Source organism: Aquarana catesbeiana, linkage group LG06 (genome assembly GCF_042186555.1).
Source record: "Aquarana catesbeiana isolate 2022-GZ linkage group LG06, ASM4218655v1, whole genome shotgun sequence".
NCBI classification, from domain to species: Eukaryota; Metazoa; Chordata; class Amphibia; order Anura; family Ranidae; genus Aquarana; species Aquarana catesbeiana.
In genome coordinates this window covers 48,639,681-48,666,585 of record NC_133329.1, presented here as the reverse complement: position 1 = coordinate 48,666,585, position 26,905 = coordinate 48,639,681, and the positions used below count along the sequence as shown (strand labels likewise).

General features: G+C 43.2%; 1 protein-coding gene across 4 annotated transcripts; it reads right to left on the bottom strand.

Annotated features, from left to right (window-relative positions):
* On the bottom strand, positions 1–24,782 carry LOC141148383 (interferon-induced very large GTPase 1-like). Of its 4 annotated transcripts, none has more exons than XM_073635822.1 (4): positions 24,114–24,782; positions 22,040–22,240; positions 16,803–17,099; positions 1–6,723 (listed from the first exon to the last, which is right to left on the bottom strand). In XM_073635822.1, the coding sequence occupies exons 3-4, from the start codon at positions 17,092–17,094 to the stop codon at positions 1,982–1,984; spliced, it is 5,034 nt and encodes a 1,677-aa protein (XP_073491923.1). In that variant the 5' UTR covers positions 17,095–17,099; positions 22,040–22,240; positions 24,114–24,782; the 3' UTR covers positions 1–1,981. The 4 variants fall into 4 exon arrangements, with proteins under 4 accessions (XP_073491923.1, XP_073491922.1, XP_073491925.1 ...); XM_073635821.1 differs by having other exon boundaries at positions 22,040–22,243; positions 24,114–24,182; XM_073635824.1 differs by having other exon boundaries at positions 22,082–22,243; positions 24,114–24,182.
* Positions 24,783–26,905: the final 2,123 nt, after the last annotated feature.

Below are 26,905 nucleotides of genomic sequence, written 5' to 3'. Positions count from 1 at the left end.
TGAGGAGTATCTTTTTTATTTTATCTTTAGCATAGTATATTTTTGCAAGGGTGACAATAAAAAGCATCCGAACTTATTGTTTAAAATGCACCTCCAACTGGCTAAAATGGCGAACAGGACCAACTGCTGGGTATGCTCTAAACCACCACCGAGCCTTAATACCCCGGCAATGGCAGCAGTACATGCTATATATGATGTCCATTATAACAACCTTTGTTGCAGATTCCTACCTTTTGTTATTCTGAAGAAATCCACGTGTGTTCCTCTCTGCCTCTGGGAGTGGGTCTAATGGGAGTGGTTTCATAGTTATCTGTCAGCTGTGGCAGCTGAAGGGCACTAATGAGGAAAGTTGCTGGGCCTGCATCCCTTTAAACGTGTTCCTATTGGAAAATTACATTTTTGTTGCAGGGGATGCCTGAAATCTGACTTGTATTTAGGTAGACTTCTGGGAGAATTGGTGAGCCAATCACACAAGCAGGAAATTATGTTTTTGGGGAGTGGTCAGTACACATTCTGTGTACAGAACAACTCCATGTAGCCATATTGCATTTATAGAAAATTACAGCGGCTGCAGATTGAAAGGGAAAGGTAATTTTTAATAACATTCAATTATAATATGACTTGTATCGCAATCGTACACACTATATTATTTTTTCTTTATTTGCTATTTTTTTCCCCCATGAAAGTGGAGTTACCCTTTAACCACTTCAATACCAGGCACTCCCCCTCCCTTCCTGCCCAGGCCAATTTTCATCTTTCAGCCCTGTTGCACTTTGAATGACAATTGTGCGGTCATACAACACTGTACCCAAACTAAATTGTTATCATTTTCTTCCCACATATAGAGCTTTCTTTTGGGGGTATTTGATCAGCTCTGGGGTTTTTATTTTTTGCTAAACAAAATAAAAAAGACCAACATTTTTGGAAAAAAAAACATTTTTCTTAGTTTCTGCCATAAAATTTTGTTTTCTCCTTCACTGATGTGCACTGATGAGTTGGCACTGATGGGCACTGATGAGGAGGCACTGATATGTAGAATTGATGGGCACTGATAGGTGGCGCTGATATACAGCACTGATGGGCACTGATAGGCGGCACAGATGGGCGCACTAATGGGCACTGACAGGCGCACTGATGGGCACTGACAGGCGGCACTGATGGGCACTAATAGATGGCACTGATGGGCAGCACTGATGATGAGGTACTGACAGGTGATACTGCTGGGCACTGATTGGCACTGTGATGGGCACTGATTGGCACTGTGGTGGGCACTGAGAGACTTTATTGAGGGGGCACTGACTGGCAGCTGTTGGGCGTTGATTGGCAGCTGATTGGCACATCTGATGCGGGCTGTGATGATAATCAATGTTCCGATTATCAGCAAAGACCCCCCTCGGAAGGGAGAGCCGCCGATCAGCTCTCCCTGTCAGCGCAAACCGAGGAATGCCAGCATCCACATAAATTACAAATATTTTAACAAACTTTCTTTAGAAAACCTTCCCTATCTCTGCTCTGTAGATACTGTACTGAGGTGACCTACTTAAGCTCAAATGCTGAAATCCATCAACATGAGTGCTAAAGGGAAGCTCTGTTTTAATATAGTATAAACTATAGCAGACTAAAACATAAATTTAAATGTTCATTCCTAGAGAGATATATCAAATATGTGAACATATGCATTTTCCAGTGCAGTGCTAGGAATGTCATAGTCAATGGATAAAACAATCATCTGTAATGTGTTGGTATGTTCTGAAATATTCTGAGAGAAGCAATGAGTCCATTATATCATCAGAAGAATGAGGATTATCAGAAATTCTGTTCACACCCTGATTACTGTGGACATGGTTGTAAATATTTTTTTTAATGTTTTTCCAGATACAGAAAATCAACAGAAGAGTTATTTTTATTATTAATAAATAATTTGCAGATAATGGGATGAGGAAATAGGAGGAATTACACATTGTTGATCTTTCTTCTCTGTTTAGCTATTGAACATTTTCATTAAGCTTTCCAGAACTTTTTCTCTTGTGATGGATTTCCAGCTATCTGGTATTCTTGCTGGTCTTGCATTGTATTCTTTAGCAAGCTTCTCATTAAATGTAACAAAAATATATTTCCAGTAATCTGATGACTCAATGCTGGGATCTGGTTGTATGGACCAGTCTGGATAGTATGTGCGATACTCCCTGTATGGGTGAAACATTTCTCCTGTGTCTGAATTACCAAAATGAGCATCAGACACAACAGATGTACTACATATATCTGTACTTAAGATGTTGAAAAAAAGAAATCGGTATCTCCCCAGTCCTTGCGGTCTGTGGATAGTAGCAAAGTGCTCCTTGTGTTCATCACCTCCGGCCTCACAGGGGACACCACAGAATGGACATTGCTTCCCACAGCCAACAACCTTCCTGAACAATACATCCTGAGGCTTCACCGTCACCCTGGAGAGTACAGACTTTATATCCATAGATTGCAGCTCTGATAAGACTTTTGTTTTTGTATCTTGGAGGAAGAGCTGAATGGTAGATGAAAATTGTCCAACATCAGCCGTGTTCTGGAAAGTGACCGCTTGCATCTCATTCTGTGGGATCACTAATTCTTCCTTTAGTATCTCACATACACTTTTCAGAAAATGTAAGACTGACGGACTTCTAAGAGAGTTGTCTTTAGTAAGAGCTGCTCTTATCTTTTTGTCCAGTGAAGAGAGCAGCATTTCTTGTAATGGTTTTAGGATTCGGGGCTTTGCATACGTTTCAGTGTAATTTAGTATCCAGGCTTTCGTATATTCCTCATGGTTTCCCATATAGTCCACATATTTCTGGAAGGAGTTTTTTTCAAGGAGCTCCTTCAATAAAAAAACTTGAAAGAATGTTCTACTGCTGAATTTCTTGTTGTCTGAACTTACTATGCCATCCACTATTTTCTGCCCAAGATGGCGGAAAACATGTTCCATCATTGCTGGTTTTAGGCATCGCTCACAGAATTCTTTGGCTTTAGTCTGACAAATATTCTTCTCTTGAAATATGTTGATAAATGTTTTTAAATATCCAGGCTTTATTTTCTCCACACACAGTTTTGGATCGTTCTCTCTGATGAATTTCTCATGCATCTCCTGAAAATCTCTGGAAGCTTTTCTAAGAATGTGAATCTTGATATCCACTTCAAACCAAGTGGACAAATGAAGACTTTTGGAATGTTTAGAAATCTCTGTTGTAATCATATGAAGTAATTCCCGGCAATAGTTGTCACAATAGTCCTCTCCAGTGTCCACCTTCTCTCTGATATATTTGTTACAGATATCTATAAGAGAACGAGCAAAATCATTTATTTTGTCAAAATGCTCATTTCCGGACCTAAATGTATCTTTCAGTTTTGTAAACCAACCCTTCCCAATATATTTCTCATCCATCTTGAAATCAGTCTGTGTGATATCTGCCAAGTCCTTCACACCCAGTAAGTATTGATTTACAGCTGATCCTTTATAGCTCATGTCATTCATTAGCTGCTGAAACATAGATCTACTGACAATGCATGTTTTTAATTCCTTTATCTGTAGATCTGTCAGTGTCCTCTTCCACACCTCCTCAAATTCTTTCCTTAACACTTTATTGTTCGGCTTTTTTACCATTTCTCTGCACTTCTTGAGGAGATCTGTGATTTTGTCTTCAATCAATTTCTGGGTATTATTTTGCATATTCTGAATCTTGAATTTCCCTTTCCGAATTGAGACAGCTTCATCCAAATTCAAAAAAGAACTATTTTTTAGATGGTTCTTCAGGGATGTTGTGTTCAGAATGAAGTCTTGTTTGTATCGTTCTATTAGATGAACATTTTCATTTTTATTGTTAAAGTAGTTTTCCAGCAATTCCAATACTTTACTTTCTTTACTAATCAACAAATTGCTGAGCTCATTGCTAAATTCCAAACACAGTTCATCACTTAGACTCTCTGCAGTCTGATTCTTAATCTTTGTCTCGGTACGGATCAGCCAATTATGGACAGCTTTTCGGAACTCCCATTCCCACCGTGAGTATTCTATAGACAGTTTATTATAAGCTTCTGCCACCAGACTGTTCCTGAAATTAAAGATGAATTTCTCATGTTTTACAGCTTTCCATAAACTTTCTATCCATGTTATAAATTCAGGAATAGTTAAAGGCCTGTGCAGAGATTCTTTACTTGTCACTAATTCTAATAAATACTTTTTCAGTTCAGACACATGTTCACTGTACCCAGAATTTACTGGAGCCATTGGTGGGACCCCAAGCCAGAGCCCAGGAATGTACCAGTTGTCTTTCTCCAGATTGTAGTCCATCACATCAATGAAAGTTTTATGTTCACTTTTCTTTTCCATCTCTGCAGCTACTTTTGTCATTTCATTCAGTTGTTCCAGAAGTTTCTTCCTGTCTCTCATGTTCTTGTCATGAGCGGACACATCGCTCACATTCTGATGTACAAACTGGCAGTTGGGTCTCTTCCCTACTTCTTTCATTCTAAGAAAAGCATGGACCACAATCTGTAAAATATCCTTCATTTCTGTTGTATTTTCCGTTGACATATTGATGATGGTGATATCACTCAACCCAACCACTAGTGTGGCCAGTTCATTGTCATGTTCATAACTGCCCTCCAAGGAAGCCAACTCTGGAGCTTTCAGCCCCTCAGTGTCAATCACCAGGATGAAATCACAGCCCAGCTCCTCCTGGAAGTTCTCTTTCACATTAAGAAGAGTCATGAAGGCTCCTCGTGTGCATCTTCCACTGGCCACCGGGAACTGCAGACCAAACATGGTGTTGAGAAGAGTGGATTTTCCTGTACTCTGCACCCCTAGTACAGTGATTATTCTCATTCTGCATTTTCTCCTGGTTTTGGTGTCCAGCTCACTAAGGACATCAGTTATCCACCGTAGGGGAATGTTTGACGCATCTCCATCTATCAGCTCCAATGGGAAACCATCCAACAAGAGATCAGCAGCAATTCCTGGAAGTCTAACAAATTGTCTTTTTCTTTTACCTATTTTTTTTTCTTGAACCATGGAACATTCAGCTTCATAAAACTGTCCCATCTCACGTAGGAAATGTTCAATTCCTAAAGAACTGTCAGAGATTTTCTGGTCTATCTTTTTTAGTTCTTTCTTGTTACTTAAGATATTCTTACATTTTTCTTTGTATTCAGCTTGTAGATTAGAAAGATGACTTCTAGCAATTGAATCAAGTTCAAATTTCATCCATTTTAGAAAATATCGTTTTTCAGTCTCAGACAAATGAGTGATTGCATCAATAAAAAGCATTAAACCATGGGGCAGATCATGTTTATGTTGTTGCTCATGCAGTGAAATGCGTTTCTTTCTCAGTTCATCTTGATATTGTTGTGTGTCTTTACCACTTTGCTTTGTCATTCTGCAAAGTTCCTTTTCCACTTCAGATAACTGTCTCCAGAGATCTTTCTGTAACTTCATAGTGTTCTTTTTGTAGTCCGACACATTTCTTATTTCTTCTGTAATTTTCCTGGCATGTTCCCTGGCCTTCTGACATGCAGGAATATTCTCATCCACTTTGATGTCCAATCCATGAGTTTCTTTCTCAAGGTCCCTCATTTTCTTTTCTTTTGTATTACCGTTTAAGAAATGAATAATAATACTTTGTAGTTTTTTTACAAATGCTGCCTCATTTGCCATGCCTGCATGTATTATCACATTTGATTTTTTCAATGTTAGCACTGGCATTAAGTCTTGAAGGGTCTTCCTTGTCTTTGTACTCACAGTTTTGCCAGGACCGGGAGTAACAATGAAGTAATACTGGGTGTCAGTGGTTGGGCAGGATGATAAAAGTCTGAATTCCCTCTCAGAAATATCCTCAATGAATATAAACACAGCTGATGAAATTCTTGTTAGAAACAAGAACTGGTCCCAGTTGGTCTCCAGGTCTCCTCGTAGGTTGGTCACTGTGATGGGCTCGGCGAAAACATGAGACTTACCAGAGGGAAAATACCAGGAAACTTCTACCAGTCCATCAGATATTTTCCTCTCAATGTTTCCTCCATCCATATTGTCATGTATGAAGAAGTTATTTTGTAACTGATCTGGATTAAGAACTTGATTCAGGACTTTTGATTTTGATAATTTGCTTTTTCCCAATCTGACATAAGAGAAGATTGGCATGGAAGTATTCACCACATTTTCTTCTCTGAACCCTTTACTGTCTGCTAATGACTGAGGTGTCCACTTCTTCACTATGTCCCTTATTGCCCAAAGCATGAGGGTGCAATGTGACCCATCACCAGCAGGGAGCAGCATAGGGACAGCAAACTGACACATGGACAACTTTGTTACAATCTCTTGTTGGAGAAAACTGTCTGAGCAATGCAGGAGGACACACAGGACATCCAGGGGGTGAACAGAGGCAGATGAATTATCAACTGTAACTAAAGAAGCATCAAATAGGTTGTAATCATCATCATCATCATCATCACCACTATCATATACATCAACACCAATAGACTGTTTTTTTTCAAGAAGAATGTCTCTTGCAGTCCTGTTTAGGGCCATGAGTTTCCTTAAATATCTCCAGGGAAGATCCTCTACAGTTTTCGGTGGTTTATCATTCACATTCTCTAAGCCAATACTCAGGATGTCCCTCAGAGTCAATTTTGTAGTCAGGTGAGTCTCCATGTTCATTTTTTCTGCAAACTGATGAAAGGTCGTTTTTCTGGAATGAAGTTCTGTAAGAAAATACATTTTTATTTTATTATATGTTTCTACATTACCAGTCAGTCTATTTGCAAAATTTTTATCAACTGGAAGTGATTGTAGCCACATTAGTGCATTTGTGACAGTAACAAGTGAGTACTGTCCATGATACTTTTGTATTTTCACTAACATCCAAATGTTAAGGACAAGCTTTTAGTGTGTACCTCCTTCTTCAAGGTCCAAGCAGTACTATATCACAAAATTTTAGCAGAATGTTAAAAAAAAAGACAATCTCTAAGGGAAAAAAAAAACCACAAATGTACACGGCAATGATAATTAAACTGGGATAGTTAGTGACATAAGACCGAGAGAGAGCTAGAGACTGGGGTTGGGGGTAACAGTTACAGAGGGGGTCATAAAATTGTTGGATAATGAGTAAGAAAACCCATATCTAAATTTAGGCTGTTATCTTTTGTGTCAAATAGAACTATCATTCTTAAGCCTCTTTCACACGGGGCGGATCCATTCTGATGAATTTTGTTTGCTCAGCAGAGATCGCTCCGTTAATCTCCGCTGAGCAGGCGGATGACAGGTTCATCTCCGGACCTGTCAGAATCTCGCTATCCTCTATGGCAGTGATGGCAAACCTTGGCACCCCAGATGTTTTGGAACTACATTTCCCATGATGCTCATGCACTCTGCAGTGTAGTTGAGCATCATGGGAAATGTAGTTTGAAAACATCTGGGGTGCCAAGGTTTGCCATCACTGCTCTATGGGCTGAAAACGGTCCACCTGTCTGTTTTCATCCCTTCCCATCTGATCCGACCCGGACTGATGTTGAACGTATCACCATACGTCTGTTTTCAGTGGATCTTGTCGGATCGGATGCCAGGCGGGTGTCAGCGGACACATATCAGCTGACATCCGCCTCCCCATTAGAAGTCAATGGGTGACCCGATCAGATCCGCCTGAAAAACGGACAGGCGGATCCGATCGGTCTGATCATGTGAAAGGGGCCTAAGTTCAAAAGTTTTTCTTTTCTGAATAGTTTTGAAATTATCTTTAAAAACAAAAACATTAGTAGTGTGGTCCGGTTGTGAGAAATTATGTCCCACAGGTGTGCAGACAGGTGTTCCTTAATGGTATGTCTGGGCAAACTTATCCTTGTCTGTAACTTCTGTCCTGTTTCCCCAATGTAAGATCTTTTGCTACATCTTTTGCTTTGGACGAGGTACACAACATTACTGGAGGTGCAGTTATATGATCCTAAGATATTGAAGGTCCCATTTGTGTGTGTGATACTTTTAGATGGATTGATTTTGGTTGCGCAGTTTTAAGCATTTTTTTTTATTGGAAGGTTTGCTTCCATTATTTGTGACTTCATAATCAAAAAGAAGTTTCCTGCTGATTAGTTTATGTCTGAAAGCTAGTATTGGGGGTTGTTGAAATATTTATTTCAAAGTTTCAGCCTCTGTTAGGATTTTCCCCTCCTTTTTTTCCTCCCCCTTCCCCTTTTTCCCCCTTTTTTCCCTCCTCCCCCCCTTTTTTTATCCCCTCGTTCTTCCTTCTTTCTTCCCCCCTCCCCTCCTCTTCCTTTCCCTGGTGTCTTCACTTGGCATCATCCTCCACAACATTCCTTTCTCCCCTTCTTTTTTCCCATTTTTCTTTCCCTTTCTTTTCCTCTCCCTTGTTTGTCCTTACCTTCTTCACTCCTTTCCTTTCCTTTCCAGTATCTTTTGGAGTGTTTTTTCTCGGGCTGCATGATCTTCACACATGACGTGTTTTCACACACCACACTTATGACTGATATCTACCTGACAGTAACTTATCATTTATCTTTATACTGTCTCATCTAGATACTGGCTGATATCTCATATACCCCCTTCCCAATCGCCGGGGAGACCTAGCCGGGTTGCCTTATAGCTGTATACCCTCCAAGGCTCGGGTAAGCAGTCCTATTATGACTCTATTTCATTTCCCCCATTGTACAATTGTGTAAAAAACCTTCTGGTGTTTATTATTTTCATCTATATTCACAGATGTACTGTCCTGATGAAGCAGTAGACCCGCGAAACATGTCATGTAATATCATGTCATCTGAACCTTTTTAACTTATATGTGTGTTCTTTTATTGCATTTGTAAAATAAAGTTTGTGATTTTTTACTAGTGATTTTACCATTTATGCCTACTGTACTGCAATAGTCCACTTGCCTCTTCCTTTTGGTGAGTTTGGGGTGGGGCCCATACTCCCTAATATTCTTCCTCTGTTAAGATGGGTTGTAAATCTTTGATTATCTTTCTTATCCCTTCTAGTGCTGGATTGTATGTGGTTTGTACTAGAGGTACACAGTCAACAGACAACCAACGGCCAGGGTTGTCGGTAAGAGGCCCTTGTCCTCATCAACATGGGGACAAGGTGCTGCCCCAAAGCGCCCACCCCCCCATGTTGAGGGCATGCGGCCTGGTACAGTTCAGGAGGGGGGGCACTCGCTCGTCCCCACCCTCTTTCCTGACCGGCCGGGCTGCATGCTCGGATAAGGCTCTGGTATGGTATGGAGTAGGGGGTTCCCCTTAAAATCCATACCAGACCTAAGGGCCTAGTATGCCCCTGGGGGGGAACCCACGCTGTTTTTTTATTTAAAATTTGGCGCGGTGTTCCCCCTCATGATTCATACCAGACAGCTGTCAGCACTGCCTGTCGCTCATCGCGAAAGGAAAAAAAAGTTTTCCTTTCCCGATGAGTGAGCCAGCGCAAGATGCACAGTACCCTGTCGCCGAGAACCAGCGCGATTGTGTTTCCAGCGCGATGGGATCGCGCTGGAAGCACAATCTCACAGTCAGGTACTGTACCTATTCACTGAGAAAAAAAGCCCTGGTAAGAACACTACTACAACTATAGTAGCGAATGAGCAGCCTATGCCAGGGTAGAGGGCCTAATTTATGTCTGAAAATGGATTTCTCAAAAATTGTATGATTGTTATATTCCTCAGTTTTCCCCTGGCAGTAAAATATACCTCTGATTGCTGGCTATGGGATTGACAAGAAAGGAAACTCCCCCACCAGAGGACAGACTCCGCATAGCTCCATCTTTCAAAGAGAAAGTTGAACCACAAAACCTGAAGTCCATGAAGTGACATATTTAGACTGAACGGCTACAGCTTGTATTCAGATTACACAAGTCACATGTGGTAAAGCTTCTAATCCGGGATGAATGTGTAATAGTCTGCCTGCCCCTGACCCCCAGTGTTAAAGTGGGTTCAATTGGGGTACATTATAGACCTTGTCAGAGGTGTAACTAGAACCCTCAAAGCACCGATGCATGAAACCATGGCCTTGACCATTGCCTGGGCACCTCCCTTCGAGCCCAGGGCCCTTTTCACTAATCCTGGGTCTCTTTACTCCCATCACGGGACCCTTTTATATGTTCTGCAGTGAGCCCTCTTTCTGCTGTCTTGGAACCCCCACATGGTGGAGGAACACCAGGGTCCAGTCAAGTGTGACCTTTACAAACCTGGTAGTTCTGCCACTGGGGTTGGTAGTTAGTTTGTTTATTTTTTTATTATTTTTTTTTTAGCATTACATTTTATTTATTCCTTTTGTACATTTAAAAAAAAAAATTTACAATATTTTTAAGAGCTTGGTGAGATATCAGCGATCTAAACAGACCTCTGATGTTCCACCTTTGAGACAGAGAAAGGAGATTGAGGACATAGCCCTCAATCTCCATCTCTGCAGCCTCAGCTGCACTGAATCAATGGACAGGAATAGCTCTGTACAGAGCTTCCCATTCATCCACAAATTGAAGCATAGTAAACACAGTTTACTATGCTTCAGTTATGAATGAACAGAGTCAGTGATTGGTACCAATCACTGACTCTGTCCATTTAATAAAGGAAGGGGCCAGTAAATTACATATTTACCAACCCTTCCCCATTCTCCATCCTGACACATCCCCCATAGCAGCCGGCAGGAGAGGAAAGGGAAAACCCAGCAGCGCTGCAGGGGAGTGAGAAGGGGCCAGGGGTGGCATACAGAGGAACCGATTCCCTTGATTTTCCTCCAGCAGCCACTGAATGCCTGTGGGAGGGAGAGGAGGAGAAGCAGGCGTTCAGCAGCTGCAGGAGGAAAATGGAGGGGATCAGTTTCTCTATATGCTGCCCCGCCTCCCCTTCTGTCCAGGTGTATTGGGGAGCTGCACCGGCCCTGTGGAGCATGGGGCTGGGTAACAATTGTGACCCCTGTGACCCTCGTAAGGTATGCCCCTGGACCTTGTGCTACTGATGTGATGTCAATATTTTTCTATGGGGTTCTGTGATTTCTATGTGTGCCCCTGAGGATTTCAGCACTGATGCATTGGGTAAGCCCCAGCTCTCGTAGATCTTCACAGAAAGTATTCCATTTCATGCTTATGATGTGCAGGTTTAAGGGCCCATTCACACTAGGAACTGCATGTGCGGTCCCTGTGCGATTCACATGCAGTTCTGTGCAGTGCGATTTCAGCCCCATTCAGTTTGAATGGGCTGAAACGGCATCTCATCAAATGTAGTGCATGCACTACTTTTTGAAACGCACTGCAAAGGCATCAAATGGTACTTTTGTACCATGTGATCCAGTGCGGGCCAGCGTGGGCGTTTGCGACCTGCATTTGGGGTGTCATTGACTTTGAACTGACCCCCATAGCAGATCGCAAGGGCATTGCAATAGGAACATGTCTCTACCGCACAGCATTCTAGTGTGAACGGGCCCTAAGGAAGGGTATACATAAACACAATCCCTCAAAAACCAACTCCAGTCGAATCTCTTTATGTTGTTATGGATTTATTAGGGAAGAGTTAGAACCTCTGCTGGCAAGAACCTTCGCTGACTTGTGTGTGACTATTAAAGACATTTTCCCTCAATGCTAAAAGTGAAGGGAAATTTATCCAACAGAGGCACAGACAAAAAGAAAAGCTTATTGTTAGAGTGGAGAAATGTAAGAACCCGTGACAATGATTTATTGCTCTGTCTACCTTCCTGTCCCAGGGACAACTTCGCACCACATTTCTTGTACATGCGTCACACATACAGGAAGTGAGGGGAAAACTCCTGGTGGGGTCACAGACAGAAATAGAGAAAGAAGACAAAATATCACCTGACTGTGAATGTGGAAAAAGAGTAGAGGAGAAACAGCAACTTTTTTCTGGCCCAGGGGGACATAGAGGAGGAGAAGAGGAAGCTGATAACAGAAATGGTGAGAGAGGATATTCTACCATGTTGTAGGGTTGCCACCTGTCCGGGATTCACCTGGACAGTCTGGGTTTTGAATCATGTGTCCGGATTTCAGTCCACCTGAAACCCGGACACAATATTGAGACTAGAATGTGGCTCGGAACAGGGGCTGACAGCAGGGTGAGGGGGGGACTATGTGTGCCGTATGACTATTCTCTTGGAACGCCCAAAGGTGTCCCAGTCTTACAATCCTATAGTGTACATACTAGAAAAAGATTAGCTGTGCCCCACTAAAGCGTTTGGGTTTGGCTTGAAGAAAAAATGGCAACCCTACCATGCTGGGACATTGGGGGGGTGGAAGAGTCAGAGCAGGGACAACTTATACTGGGAGGGTAAGAGAAAAACTAGAGGTGGAGTGTGAGTTTATCAAGGAAAGAGAGAAAAGGCAGACAGGAGATGATCTTAGATTGGAAAAAAAGAAGGCAGAAATAAGGAATAAACCAAAATACCTCTGCTCTACCACATCTTCAAATATAATATCCAAAAAAATCTAAATAAAATAAAACACATTTAAATATGCCCAGTTGAAGCTGAACAATGTTGTGTATTCCCACATCAAAAGAGATATAAAGTGCAGCACAACCAATGAATGTTACCTTATTTCATTAATTTATCCTCATATAGTGCATATCCTAATGATATAACGGAGAGAAAAAGTTTTGTTATAGGGTTTATTTGTATTGGTAAAATGTTTGTGTCTATTTTGGCAAAATAGAAAAATAAACATACAACAGAAAAGGATTTGATTTTTTTCATAATTCTATTATTAGGTTATGTACTATATGAGGATAAATGATTGAAATAAGGTATTATCCATTGGTTGTGCTGCACTTTTGCACTTTATATCTGTAGAAATATGGCATACAACATTGATCAGGGACAGGAGAGAGTGATAATTATATGATTGTGTACTGTTAAGGGCAGGTTGGATTTAAATGAAATCAAGTCGATTTAAATGCAATTTAAATCACAATTTAAATCACTAGTAAAAAGGCTTGATTTAAATCAACTCCATTTAAATCATAATTTTTAAAGAGCAACTGTCATCTGTGTCCCACAGCGGCTCCTCCTCTGACCCACTGTTGGCTCCTCCTCTGACCTGCTGTTGGCTCCTCCCCTGATCCGCTGTTGGCTCCTCCCCTGACCCGCTGTTGGCTCCTACCCTGACCCGCTGTTGGCTCCTTTTCTGACCCGCTGTTGGCTCCTCCCCTGACCCGCTGTTGGCTCCTCCTCCAACCTGTTGTTGGCTCCTCCTCTGACCCACTGTTGGCTCCTCCCCTAACCCGCTGTTGGCTCCTCCTCTGACCCGTGGTTGGCTCCTCCTCTGACCCGCTGTTGGCTCACCGACAGTCCCATTCACTTTAATGGGGCAGCTGGTGATGCGGCAGTGACACAACAAGATGAGGGAGGTGGAGGCAGCAGCAGGTGAGTGGATGCCCGCTGATAGGCACTGCCAGGATGGACCTGAAATGACAGGTGCTCTTTAAATGTAAGGACTCATTCTTGCTGGTAGTTAGAATCTTTAATATTTGCAAACAAAATGAAGGTTTCCTATTTAGAATAATAAGCTGTTTGGTTAGTAAAACAGCGATATCAGAACCGATTCAATCACACAGTTTTTAGTGTACATAGATTTGCAAAACAACGGGATAAAGGAAAATCTGGAACTTTGTTTTATCTCAGTATCTGGTTACTGTGAAATTGCGTGAATGCATCAATGCAGTGCATGTTATCTCAGCTTGCAGAGCTTGGATTCGTTGAATGAGTTTACCAAAAATGTAAATATTGCAGAATTTACAGCCTCATGCTACATAACTGAGCTCCATTTCATGCTGAATAAGCAAAATTGTTAATGTATCTTAAATAGAACACTATCTTTAGATAGATTTTTACTCCAAAAGCATTTTATTAAAATAAATTTGATAAAAAATCCCAAAAATCCAATTTAAATATAAGAAATCCAATTTGAATCAAAAAAATTGGATTTTTAAATGTTTTTTTTTTAATTCATTGATTTTTATCCACCCTGGTTAAGGGTAGGGCAGAGAATGATAGAGATGGCAGTGGGGAAGTTAAAGTGGTTGTAAAGTCTCAAGGTTTTTTGCCTTCTGTGTGCAGCAGCCGCCCCTAATACTTATCTGAGCCCCAATCTTGACCCAGTGATATGCACAAGAACCTCGTCTCTCCTGGGTCCATCCCTCCTCATTGGCTGAGACAGCAGTGGTAGCCATTGGCTTCCACTACTGTCAATGACAGCCAGTGAGCTACTGAGGAGAGAGCAGGGGGCGGGGCCAAGCCTCGCTCTATGTGTAAAAGAACACACAGAGCAGCAGCTCAGGAGCGAGCCTGCTTGGGTGCCCCCATAGCAAGCTGTTTTATCAGCCTTCCACTCAGCATAAGGGAGGGGCCAGGAGCACCGCCGGGGGACCCGAGAAGAGGAGGATCAGGGCTGCTCTGTGCAGCAGGTAAGAATTTTATTAAAATTAACAGAGTGAAGCTGTTAGTGGCAGAGCAAGATCTAATCATAGTTGGGGGTGCAGGGAAGGCAGTTGAGAAGGTGACCATTTTCAAGGAGCAGGGAGTAGGACCCGATCATAGTGGGGTGAGTGAGAGCAGGATCTGGTTATAGCAAGGAGGGGAAAGTTAAGCTGGAGCTCGCTGTTTTCCAGGGGGAATAACATCACTGGTGGGGTTGAGGCAGGCAGTAAGCAGTAGTTGGCCCTTCACATCAGCCACAATCAGGCCTCAGCAGGCTTCAGTATTATAAGTCTCAGGTAGGTGGCAAGAAGAGTCTTTTTAAAGGCTTAAATACCCTCCTGGCCACTCCCGGGATCATTAGTGTGTGTTGGAAAACAGGAAAAATCAGGACTGAACTGAAAGAAGAGTCACAAGGAAATCCTGGGCTGTAGCAGAGCAGAGAGGGCTGGGACAATGTCTGGACAGAGCTGTAACAAGCATGTGAAGTGGAAAGTTAGGACTAAACTATAAGAAGAAGAACAAAGAAATTCTGGGCTGTAGCAGTGCAGAGAGAGCAGGAATAAAGGTGGATATGGGGAATGTCTGGACAGATATATAATAGGAGCACTGAGGGTGATGAGGGCTCTGTATCTGGGTGCCACTTAATGAAAAGGCCCTTTGTGGCCTCCAGACATTACTTTTGATTGGTGAAATGTCTTTTTGCTTGACCATGGTGGGCTTGTGATATCTTGGACTGTAGATGGCTGTGGCACACTGTGGGACAATGGGGGCTTTGGAGGGGTCTGAGGAGCACTTTGGGCTCTGAAGAAGCTGCAGAGCTCTGGAGGGGGCTAGGGGCACTATAGGGGGCTATAAACTCTGCAGGGGCAATGTGAGGATTGGGAGAGATTTGGAGGGGATGTGGGTGTAGTGCCCTGAGGTTTAGTCAGGGAGCTCCTCACCAAATTCCTTGTCAGGGATAGCTACTGTAGATAGTTGTTAGAGATCCATTGATTTTTCCCTAAGTTTGGCCTTGTTGTACTTTTCTCTTCTGCCAATAGGTGGCCGAGAACTTGGTGGCATTAGATGTGAGGACATTTCAAGGTCACGTTATGGGTATATGGGATATCTCAGCCAATGGGCAGGGGTTTTCTTGAATCCCTTAGCCTGCTGGGAGAACCTATATATTCGGGTGAGGTCAGGTGATCTATGTTCTGTGCCACCCGGACCGCTGTCTGAAGGATGTGTGTCATATGCCCCGGGCTGCTAGGCCGGAGATTGGGCCTATCCCGGGGGCATCTGGCTGCCAGGCTGTGTGAGGGCCTATCCAGAAGTAAGAGGGCAGTGCAGGGTTGGGACTGCAGCTTCCAGTCCAACCAACAGTGACGGTTCTGCCGGCCAGGGAACTTGTCATGATCGGAGGTAGAAGGGAAGCTGTCGCCACTAAGGGTAAATCATCTTATTACCGGGGACCACAGTGAGTAACTGAAGCAAGTACCATGACAACATTCTCACCGAACGGGCACGGTGGAGAATCGGAAAACTTCAAGCAGTGATTAAGTCAGGGACCCAGCCAGTGGAGGTGACGCTTGCAGAGCAACCCAAAGAAGCGCAAAGAAGCGGCTCCTACAGGCTTCTGAGCTTTTTTGAGCTCTCATTTTTTCTGCCTGGAAACTCTCCTCAATGGGGGTTATTTACTAAAGGCAAATCCACTTTGCACTGCAAGTGCACTTGAAAGTGCACTTGGAAGTGCAGTGGCTGTAGATCTGAGTAGAAGATCTGAAATGAGGGGAAGCTCTGCTGATTTTATCATCCAATCATCTGCAAGCTAAAATGCTGTTTTTTAATTTCCTTGCATGTCCCTCTCAGAGCTACAGCGACTGCACTTCCAAGTGCACTTGTAATGCAAAGTGGATTTGCCTTTAGTGAATAACCCCCAATGCGTCCATGCACACTATAGCTTTTTCAGGAGTTTACAGGCATATGCTCTTATAGGCAGAAAAAAACCCACCAAACTCACGTTTGTGAGAGGAGTTTTCGAGCAGAAAAGACGCCCAAAAATGTGCAAAAAAGTGCAAATGAGCATGAAAAAGCTCAAAGCAGCTTGAAAACACAAACACAAAAAAATAGTAAAAATCAACGAAGGGGAGGGTTTGTAAAAAAAAAAAAATGGTTATGCTCAAAAAAGCTCTAAGAAGCTCAATAAAAACATGCAAAAAAATCCAAGCTTCTTCAAGCTGAAATCAAAGCTCAAATGCCTGCAGCAGCTTTTTTTTTTTGAGCTGCAGTATACATGAGTCCGACACTATAACTTTTACACAAAATAATTATGACAGTTCTGAATTACACTTACAGTATTTAAGAATTAATTAAAGGTAACTCACCCTCCAAAAATGTAGACACACCACGCAAGTCTGGAAACCTGGAAATCATGTTCTCAAGGTGATCCATGAACTTTGTACAGGCCGGCTCTCCCTTCTGTAGAATGAGGTCTATGAGTCTCTCCGTTCTCTCTACACGTCCCTCAGTCCTGTACAGATCTATATACTCCTGAGGGGTTAGGATGCTGAGAGATCCAACTTCATCACACAATCCGTCCACATTCTCTGCAAACACTTGTGTTAGTTTTCCTTTTAGATGCTTAATCATCTCTGACGCCTTCATGGTGCAAGTCATGATTTCTGGATTTTAACACATGAAAAAAGGACATTATGTCATGTTTACATTAAAGTGAAACAATGATGATTTTGACAAAATGTTATATTTAACCTGTGTAGCCTCCTGTTCCTAAAATTTGGGGCTATAGTGTAAATTTAGTGTTTGGCTGAGCTGTAACCAGCTCAGATTGATTGTGCGTAGTTTATTGATTCTGTCCTAAATTTGACTGTGTTGTGCATTTCCCACTGTTGCCAGTAGGTGTCACTGGTACCACTGGACAGTGTGAAAATAACAACTAGGTTGAGCTAATGAATATTCTTTTTTCAGAAACAGCCCAGTAGGAGGTTCCTGGCCGCTGTGCATTCTGGGAAGGGGTATTTATTGAAAGATGCCATGTGCTTTAGTCAGTTCTTACCTCGTGGCCCTCCAGGCCTGAGGCTACGTTGCTGCAAGCTGTGCAAGTAGGCTCAGAAGCCTGTCTGGGGCCTACTACTCCTGAGGGGGTTCTTAGGCTGTCTTGTCTAAGTGGAAGAAGCTGAGCTAAGTTGAGGAGATCCAGGGGAGGACCTCTGCTGGAGAGAGCCAAGATGAAGGCTGGTCTCTCAGAAGGGCCTGGTGACTTACTTGGAGGATGCACCTACATCTAACCTACCCTCACAGTATCGCCGGAAGGCCTAAAGGTTCTGGTATTGTGAAGCTGTTCTACAATCCAATCAAGGTAATGCGTTCCCGGCTGCTAAGTTTGTGAGAGAGACTTATCCAGGCATCTACTGGCTGCTAAGTCTGTGAGAGAGGCTTATCCAGATATCTTACTGGTTGTTAGGTCTGTGTGAGAGACCTACCCAGGTATTCAAGATCTGCTAGAAGAAAGAAAGCTGTGTTGTGTCCTTTGATTTAAGGAGTCTATAAGTGATCCTCTAAAAGGGTATCTGAAACTTCCCCTCAACCTCTTTCCTACAACCTTTCTCAAGTTTTAATTAAAGCATTGAAAAATACCTAAAGTGACTGGCGCCCACATTTGTTCTAACTTCCAATTATAGCCATGGACTCAGCCCTGGGGTGAATGTAAGTCCGCACCCTATATCTGGAGGTACCCTCTTTGTTCCCAGTATACTCAGGGGGGGGGGGGTGCTACACCAGTTCCTGCCTGCCCACAGGACATTTACTGCGGGCGGGCGGCAGGGCAAGCTGCATCACAGACATGTATGTCATCCAGCCTGTTTCGAGTTAGGGACGCATATGTGCACGCTCCCTGCTAACCTGCGCTGTCACTGGCTACTGCGGGATTGTGTCAACAGGTCCTGGTCAATAATTTATGGTTGAGACCTGCTGAACGGCTGTAGCCAATCACAGCACAGAGTCCTGTGTTTACAAACACACAGGGCTTTGTACATAGATCAGCAATCTAAATGTTTCTTCCAGTGCAAAGCAGGGAGAAAAAACAGCAAGATTATTATTATTATTATACACGATTTATATAGTGCCAACAGTTTACGCAGTGTTTTACAATGTAGAGGGGGGACAGCACAATTACAGTACAGTTCAATACAGAAGGGACAGGAGGACCCGGCTCGTAGAGCTTACATTCTAAAGGGAGGTGGGGTGGTGGTACAAAAGGTAATATATGCAGGGAATGATTTGATGGGGGTGGCTCGGGGACAGTTGTTAGGTGGGTGTAGGATAGGCTTCCCTGAATAAGTGAGTTTTGAGGGATCTCCTAAAGGTGGACAGGTTAGGGGCTGATCGGAGATACCGGGGCAGGGAGTTCCAGAGGATGGGAGAGGCTCTGGAGAAGTCCTGAAGGTGAGCATGGGAGGTGGTACCAAGGGAGCTAGAGAGCAGGAGGTCCTGGGAGAAGCGGAGGGGATAATTTGGGCGATATCTGCAGATGAGGTTGGTGATGTAGCTGGCGCGATGTTGTGAATGGCCTTGTATGTTATGGTTAGCATTTTGAATTTTATACGGTGGGGTAGGGGAAGCCAGTGAAGGGATTGACAGAGAGGAGCAGCAATCATAGATCGATTAGTGAGGTGTATTAGTCTAGCAGCAGCATTCATAATATACTGAAGGGGGGGATTGCCTGCGTAAGGGTAGGCCATTAAGAAGAGAGTTGCAGTAGTCAAGGCGGGAAATAATCAAGGAGTGAATACGTTTCTTTGTGGTGTCATTAGTCAGGAAGGGTCAAATTCTGGAGATGTTGCGGAGGTTAAGGCGGCAGGATTTAGTCAGTGATTGGATATAGTGGCTGAAGGAGAGGACAGAGTCAAGGATTACACCCAGCACCCTGGCATGTGTGGAGGGACCAATGGTTGTGCTGTTGATCTTTATAGGTAAAGTCACAGGGGGGGACCGGAAAGGAGGAAATATAACAAACTCAGTTTTGGAAAGTTTGAGAAAGTGGTGTGACATCCATACCGATATGTCATTCAGTAAGTTTGAGATCCGTGAGGAGATCGAGGGGGTGAGTTGTGGAGTGGAGAGATAGATTTGGGTGTTGTCGGCGTAGAGGTGGTATTGGAAGCCATGGGAGGTTATCAACTGGCCCAGGGAAGAGGTATAGAGCGAGAATAGGAGGAACCTTGAGGTACCCCAACAGGAAGGGGAGCGGAGGAGATGGAGTTGTAAGTGACACTGAAAATGCGCCAAGATAGGTAGGAGGAGAACCAGGATAATGCAGAATCATGGAGGCCAAGGGAGTGTAGTTTGCTGAGGAAGAGCAGTTGGTCACCTGTGTCGAAGGCAGCAGAGAGGTCTAAGAGTATGAGTATGGAGTAATGGCCATTGGTTTTAGCAGTTAGTAGGTCATTGGTGAGTTTTAGTAGGGCAGTTTCAGTGGAATGATGTGGACGGAAGCCGGACTGTAGGGGGTCGAGAAGGTTGTTGTCTGCCTCCAAGCTCATCGAGCAGCTTGTCCATGACCGAATGAGTTGCTACCTCACAAACGGGAGCAGGGACATGGGTCTTTAGTTATTCAAACAGGTGGGGTCTAGTGAGGGTTTTTTAAGTATGGGGGTAACCAGTGCATGTTTGAGCGGGGAAGGAAAGGTGCCGGAGGAGTGGGAGAGGTTGAAGATGTGGGTTAGATAGTTTAGGATAGAGCGGGAAGGTGGTCACAGTAATTGTGAGGGTCCAGGGGACAGGTGGTGAGGTGGGCCATGGAGCGGAGTTTATCAACTTTATCAAGCTAGATCAGTTAGTAAAAGCAGCACACATTACACATTGTTAGGCACATCGTTAGCCCCTTGATGTTAACCCCAGTGTCATTATTACAGTGTACAGTATTATATCTGATCACTGTATTAGTGTCACTATTGCTGTCATTGTCAGTTAGTGAACCTCCCAGTGAGGGTCTGTTAGCGCAATCATAGTCCCACTATAAGTTGCTGATCACCACCATTACCAGTAGAGTTGGGTGAATGATTCAGCCGAGCAAAGATTCAGCCCAAACATTGACTGTTCGTCTCTTCGGTGAACACTAGGACTGCAGTGTGCACCCAGTCCTAGTGTACCCTCCACCAGATGTACCCTCACATTAACCGGTTCCCGACCGGCTCCTGTACTTATACGTCGGCAGAATGGCATGGCTGCGCAAATCAACGTACCCATACGTTACTTTGAATTTGCCGTCGTGTGCGCGCGTGCCTGCCGCGATCTCCGTGAGTCGGGTCGCGGGTCCCGCGGACTCGACTGCCGCGGGCATACCCGCAATCGCCTCACGGAGAGGACGAACGGGGAGATGCCGTTGTAAACAGCATCTCCCCGTTCTGCCTAGTGACAAGTGTCACTCGATCTCTGCTCCCTGTCATCGGAGCAGAGATCAGTGACGTCACAGACCAGCCCATCGCCCTGACAGTTAGTAAACACTCCCCTAGGACACACTTAACCCCTCCCCGCCCCCTAGTGGTTAACCCCTTCACTGCCAGTGTCATTTATACAGGAATCAATGCATTTTTATAGCACTGATTGCTGTATAAATGACAATGGTCCCAAAAATGTGTAAAAAATGTCCGATGTGTCCGCCATAACGTCGTAGTCACAATAAAAATCGCTGATCGCCGCCATTACTAGTAAAAAAAAAATTATTAATAAAAATGCCATAAAACTATCCCCTATTTTGTAAACGCTATAACTTTTGCGAAAACAAATCAATAAACGCATATTGCGATTTTTTTTTTTTTACCAAAAATATGTAGAAGAATACGTATCGGCCTAAACTGAGGAAAAAAAATGTTTTTTTATATATTTTTTGGGGATAATTATTATAGCAAAATGTAAAAAATAATGCGTTTTTTTCAAAATTGTCGCTCTTATTTTGTTTATGGCGCAAAAAATAAAAATCGCAGAGATGATCAAATACCACCAAAAGAAAGCTCTATTTGTGGGAAAAAAAGGACGTCAATTTTGTTTCGGAGCCACGTCGCACGACCGCGCAATTGTCAATTAAAGCGACGCAGTGCCGAATAGCAAAAAACTCTCTGGTCAGGAAGGGGGTAAATCCTTCCGGGGCTGAAGTGGTTAAGGGCTTTGTATAAAAGCCTGTAGTAAATGATAACAGCTTAAGAGATCCTCCTGTAATTCCTCCTTCCTGTGATAGCTATTTGGCTCAAAAGGACAACTCCTTCCTCCTGGTTACCAGCCTCCTCCTCACATCTGTCACACATTTTTTTTAAAACATTTATTACAGCTTAAACTCCACAATAATCTATCTATCTATCTATCTATCTATCTATCTATCTATCTATCTATCTATCTATCTATCTATCTATCTATCTATCTATCTATCTATCTATCTATCTATCTATTTCTATACTACCCCACTGCTTTTCTCCTTCCTCCACACCAGCGTTATTACTCAGTATTCCTTATGGGATATGGCTCCACATTCATGCAACAATAAATAGAGGATACATAGTGCTCTCCGTTTGCAACATTTATTAAAATGCCCCAATTAAAAAACACTTACAAGATATTCAGTTAAAACCAGCTTCTGTATAGTCCTGCTCACCACTATGGCCGCGTGACCTCACAGGCTCGGCTCCTCCCCTCTACACGCGTATCACCCTCTGATTGGGCTTTCTCAATAGAAAGAAGAAAGGAATTCTCTTGAGTCTGACTCATGTATGAGGTGATCAGGTATAACGGTTGGTGAAGGTGTGCACATTATCTGCTGAAGACACGATTTGCACAGTGGTGGATGATAAATGAATTCAGAAGTCACAATAATTCAACGCAGAAAACTTTCAGCATATGAACTTTAATTGAACACATTATTATATAGATTTATTTATTTATTTATTTGATTATAATTTGAAATCCCTGGATATTTCGCGCAGACAACTTACAGGCACGTTGTTTCGCGCAGCCGGGCTGCCCTGCCGCAGTATATGTGCAGTGGGCGGTCTGGAACTGGTTTAATCGCATGTGATTCTTTGCAGTGCGATTTGTGGCAATTAATTTTGTATTGACACAAATTGCACCGCAAAATAACTGTTTTAGTATCAGCAGAGTTTGTACCGATACTCACACAAATGCCTGCTATCAGCACCAATACTGATACCGTTATTGGTATCAGTGCATCCCTATGTATAATAATAATATTAATAATAGACTCTACCATACATAGGTACATAGTAGGTGGGGTTGAAAAAAGACACAAGTCCATCAAGTACAACCATGGTCAATCAGGAGGAAGAAGTGAAGCTGCCTGGGATCAGTTAGTGAACAGCTTATGCCCCGTACACACGATTGGACTTTCCGACAACAAAACCGTGGAATTTTGTTCGAAGGTTGTTGTCTTGCATACACACGGTCACACAAATGTTGGCCAACAATTTACGAACGTGGGAACGTAGTGACGTACAAGAAGTACGATGAGCCGATAAAAAGGAAGTTCAATAGTCATGTGATATCTCCATTATGAACGCTAGTTCGGACGGACTTGTGTACACACAATCGGAAAGTCCGACAACAAAAATTTGTTGGCGGAAAATTTGAGAACCTGCTAGCCAACATTTGTTGGCGGAAAGTCCGACAACAAATGTTTGATGGAGCATACACATGGTCAGACTTTCAGCCAACAAGCTCACATCCAACCTTTGTTGTCAGAAAATCCGATCGTGTGTACGGGGCACCTCATCCCTTTAAACCCAAACACTTTTGAATTACACAGGTTCTGAGGCTAATTAAATGCAGATAAGGCACCAAGTGAGTTTAATTACCACCTTAATCAGCCACAGAACCTGTGTAATTAATATGTGTTCGGGTTTAAAGGGATGAGGTGGCAACCATAGAACAGCTCTGTAAATCTTGCTCGAACTTTGTAGGGCTCATAAGGAAGTTATTGTCAAGCAAAAGGCAATGCGAAGCCAGGCTAGGGTTAGCACCTCATCCCTTTAAACCCGAACACATATTAATTACTCTGTGGCTGATTAAGGTGGTAATGAAACTCACTTAGTGCCTTATCTGCATCAAATTAGCCTCAGAACCTGTGTAATTCATATGTGTTCTGGTTTAAATAAATGAGGTGGCAACCCTAAGCTGGGCACCACCATGGGGACGTGAACCAATGGCAAGAATAACAACAAAAAAAAAAAAAGAATCTCCCTATACAGGATTGTCAGCTCTCTCCAACATCTCCAATACAAACCGCCAATCTGGCTGCTGTGAGCCCACCATTTTATGGAAAAGATGTTTGCCTCTTCTGACTCAGCTGACCTATTAAACGGCTATGTACAGCGTTATAGATTGGTCCTTATTTGTGGTCGCTGACTTGCAAAGCTTTCAACCAGAAGTTACCAAATCTCGGGGAATCCCCAGAAACCCATTATAGTACAAAGCTGAACCTCGTCTTTATCAATCAGCATTGGATTGGCAGCGCCTAACTGGCAAATAGGAGCAGCTGGGAGCAAAACCTTCCGTTCCCTGAGGGCATTGTAGGAAATCTATAATTACACTATAACAATAAAGTAACTAATCCCATTCCTGAGATTAATATTTCCCAATAATGAAATCTATATGATAACAGAATTATTTCTTACCTCTGTAGAAGTGTTGTGGCTCAGCTGCTGTACAGATACTGTAGTTTCATTTCCTCTTCTGAGTGTTGTATGGATGGGAGTTGTTATACGTTTTTCTCACCTGCCCTACCTGTATTGTCAAGGAAATTCCTTTCCACTTTTCTAACATCCAATAACAATAAACATGCCACTGTGTGCTGAGAGCAATCCCTCCTACTCAGTGACACCGTAGAAGAAGAGAAGTACTCAGGGCCACTTCACACAACAAAAAGTCCAGATGCGTTCTGGATGCATTTCTGTATGTGTATTTTTGATGTGTTACGGTGCGTTTTTTTCTTCCTCTCATTTTTGTTCATCTTAAAGCGGAGTTCCACGCACTTTCTAGAAGTGGTCTTAAACGAAAGACCACCCCTTGTTTTTTGGACATTAAATTTTTTTTTCTTTAGTACTTTTTTTTTGAAGTACAGCCTGTACTTCCGTTCCATCTGGGCCGCAGCGGAGGACGTCATGTCCCCCCCGCTGTCTTCTGGGACCTGTGTGTGTCCTATCACAGAAGCCAAGCTGGCCATTCACAAAGCGCTGTGCGACTCGCCCATGTGCAGTAGGAAATTGGCAGTGAAGCCACAAGGCTCCACTGCCGGTTTCCCTTAGTTACAATCGCGGCGCCTGCACCCGATCCGATGGAAGCGGGGTCCCTGGACAGGTAGGGGTCCTTATTAAAAGTCAGCAGCTACAGTGTTTATAGCTGCTGATTTAAAAAAAAAATAAATGTTTGTGGCTGGAACTCCGCTTTAAGGCTCAGTTCACCTGTAAAAGACTCATATGCATTTTTGCTGTTAAATTTTTTTTTATATATCAATAGATTTTTAGTCAAGTTTCGAAATCATAAAGGTCAGCAGGAAAATGATTGCAGGCGCAGCCACCAAATCACATTGTGAAGAACAGAGATTTGAAATACAGTGTAGCATGAAGACGCAGTCAGAAAACTACAAACATACAAAAATGATAACATAATGTAATACAATATAATATATGATGTAATATAAAGTAATATAAATCACAGACGGATCACAGGCTGTAACTCCGTGGTGTTATTTGGCCCTGTAGATAAGAATTCACATATACCCAAGTATACTGTATAGGACCTATACACCTTAGGAGTGTAGAGCCTTCATTTAAGTGTCAACAGATCAATGGTCGTACCAATCGAGCCATGGCTTCCAAGCCTGTCAAATGCCAAGAGTGTGTCAGAATGTACAGCTATTGCTCTTTCATAAGAGTAGTGTAGATACGTTGTATTAACAGCTTCTGAGGGATTAGGGGCAAGATCTTTCTTCCAGTTTTGCGTAATGGTCAGTTTTTCAGATAAAAGGATGTTCGCTATAACCCTGCGATACTGGACCTGAAAGGTGTCGATCCCTATGTTTAAAATGGCTAGGTCGGAATTAGGAGCTGTTAGGACACCTGAAATTTCTGATATAATCTGGAAGATCTTCCTTCAGAAGCTGCGGATACTCTTACATGACCATAATCATAGTTGCCAACAGTCCCGACTTGCCCAGGACATTCCTGGAAATCAGACCAATATCCCGGGCTGAGCCTGTCCCGGACAAAGTCCCAAAAATCAGGCTCCTTCACAGGCTTTAGGACTTTTGGCACTGACAAAGATAAGCCTCCCCCTCCTGATTGGTAAATACTAGCGAGTGGGGGTGTGGCTAGCCAAGGGTTATCACGCCAGCCGGGAGCCCGCCTAGAGCAGGTTACATGTGGAGATTAGAGGCAGCCAATGTCAGAGTGGGAGCCGGCAGCACTGTTGAGCCCATGGATGGTGAGCGGAGCTCGGCGGGTCAGGACCGGGTAGTTCCTTCTCCTCACTAATCCAGGGTGGTAGAGAAACCCTAACCTGGGCACTGATAGGTTGAACTGATGGGGCTGCGCTGATGGGGCTGTGCTGATGAGGCTGAGCTGATGAGGCTGTGCTGATGGAGCTCTGCTGATGGGGCTGCGCTGATGAGGCTGAGCTGATGAGGCTGTGCTGATGGACTCTGCTGATGGGGCTGCGCTGATAGGTTGCACCGATGAGACTGTACTGATGGTAAAGGGAGGGCTTAGATGGTAAAAGGGGACTCTGATGGTAAAGGGGGACTCTGATGGTAAAGGTTTTTTTTTTTATAAAACAGTCACTGGACTGTTAGGAATTGGGTTTAAAACTGCACTGGCCAATTTCTCACAGTTATGACAGTGCTACATGTCAGCTAACAGCACTCTTTTTTTCTAACTTTTAGATGAAAAAATGCTGTTAGCTGACAAGGATGGTATCTCCTTTTTTCATGTAGCACTGTCCTGACTGTGAGAAATTGGGCAGTGCAGTTTTAAACCCAGTTTCTCACAGTCACTCCTTGCTGACACCATCACTAAAACCCCTTTCACATGGCCGGGCGCATCAGGTCTGCCTGTCTGTTTTTCATGGATCCCTATGGACAGGCGGATGTAAACAGACTCTATTTAACCACATCCCCTTTAAGCCACGACCAATATTTAGCATAATATTAACCACGCCAATTTCACCACGCCCACAAACTGAATGCCCCTAATTAACATACTACTCCACCTACACTGGCTTTCTGCAGAAAAGTGTCTCTAAAAGGTTTTTGAAATGTTGGCAACTATGCATAAATGACCTGTGAGGCGGCAACCTCTCCAGCAAAGTGAAGAACACTCAAGATCTAACTTCGCCAGCTTATATGGTGTGGGATACCATTGAACATTAATTTTCAGGGCCAGTTCCCTATGAGAAACGCAGTGAGTACAGT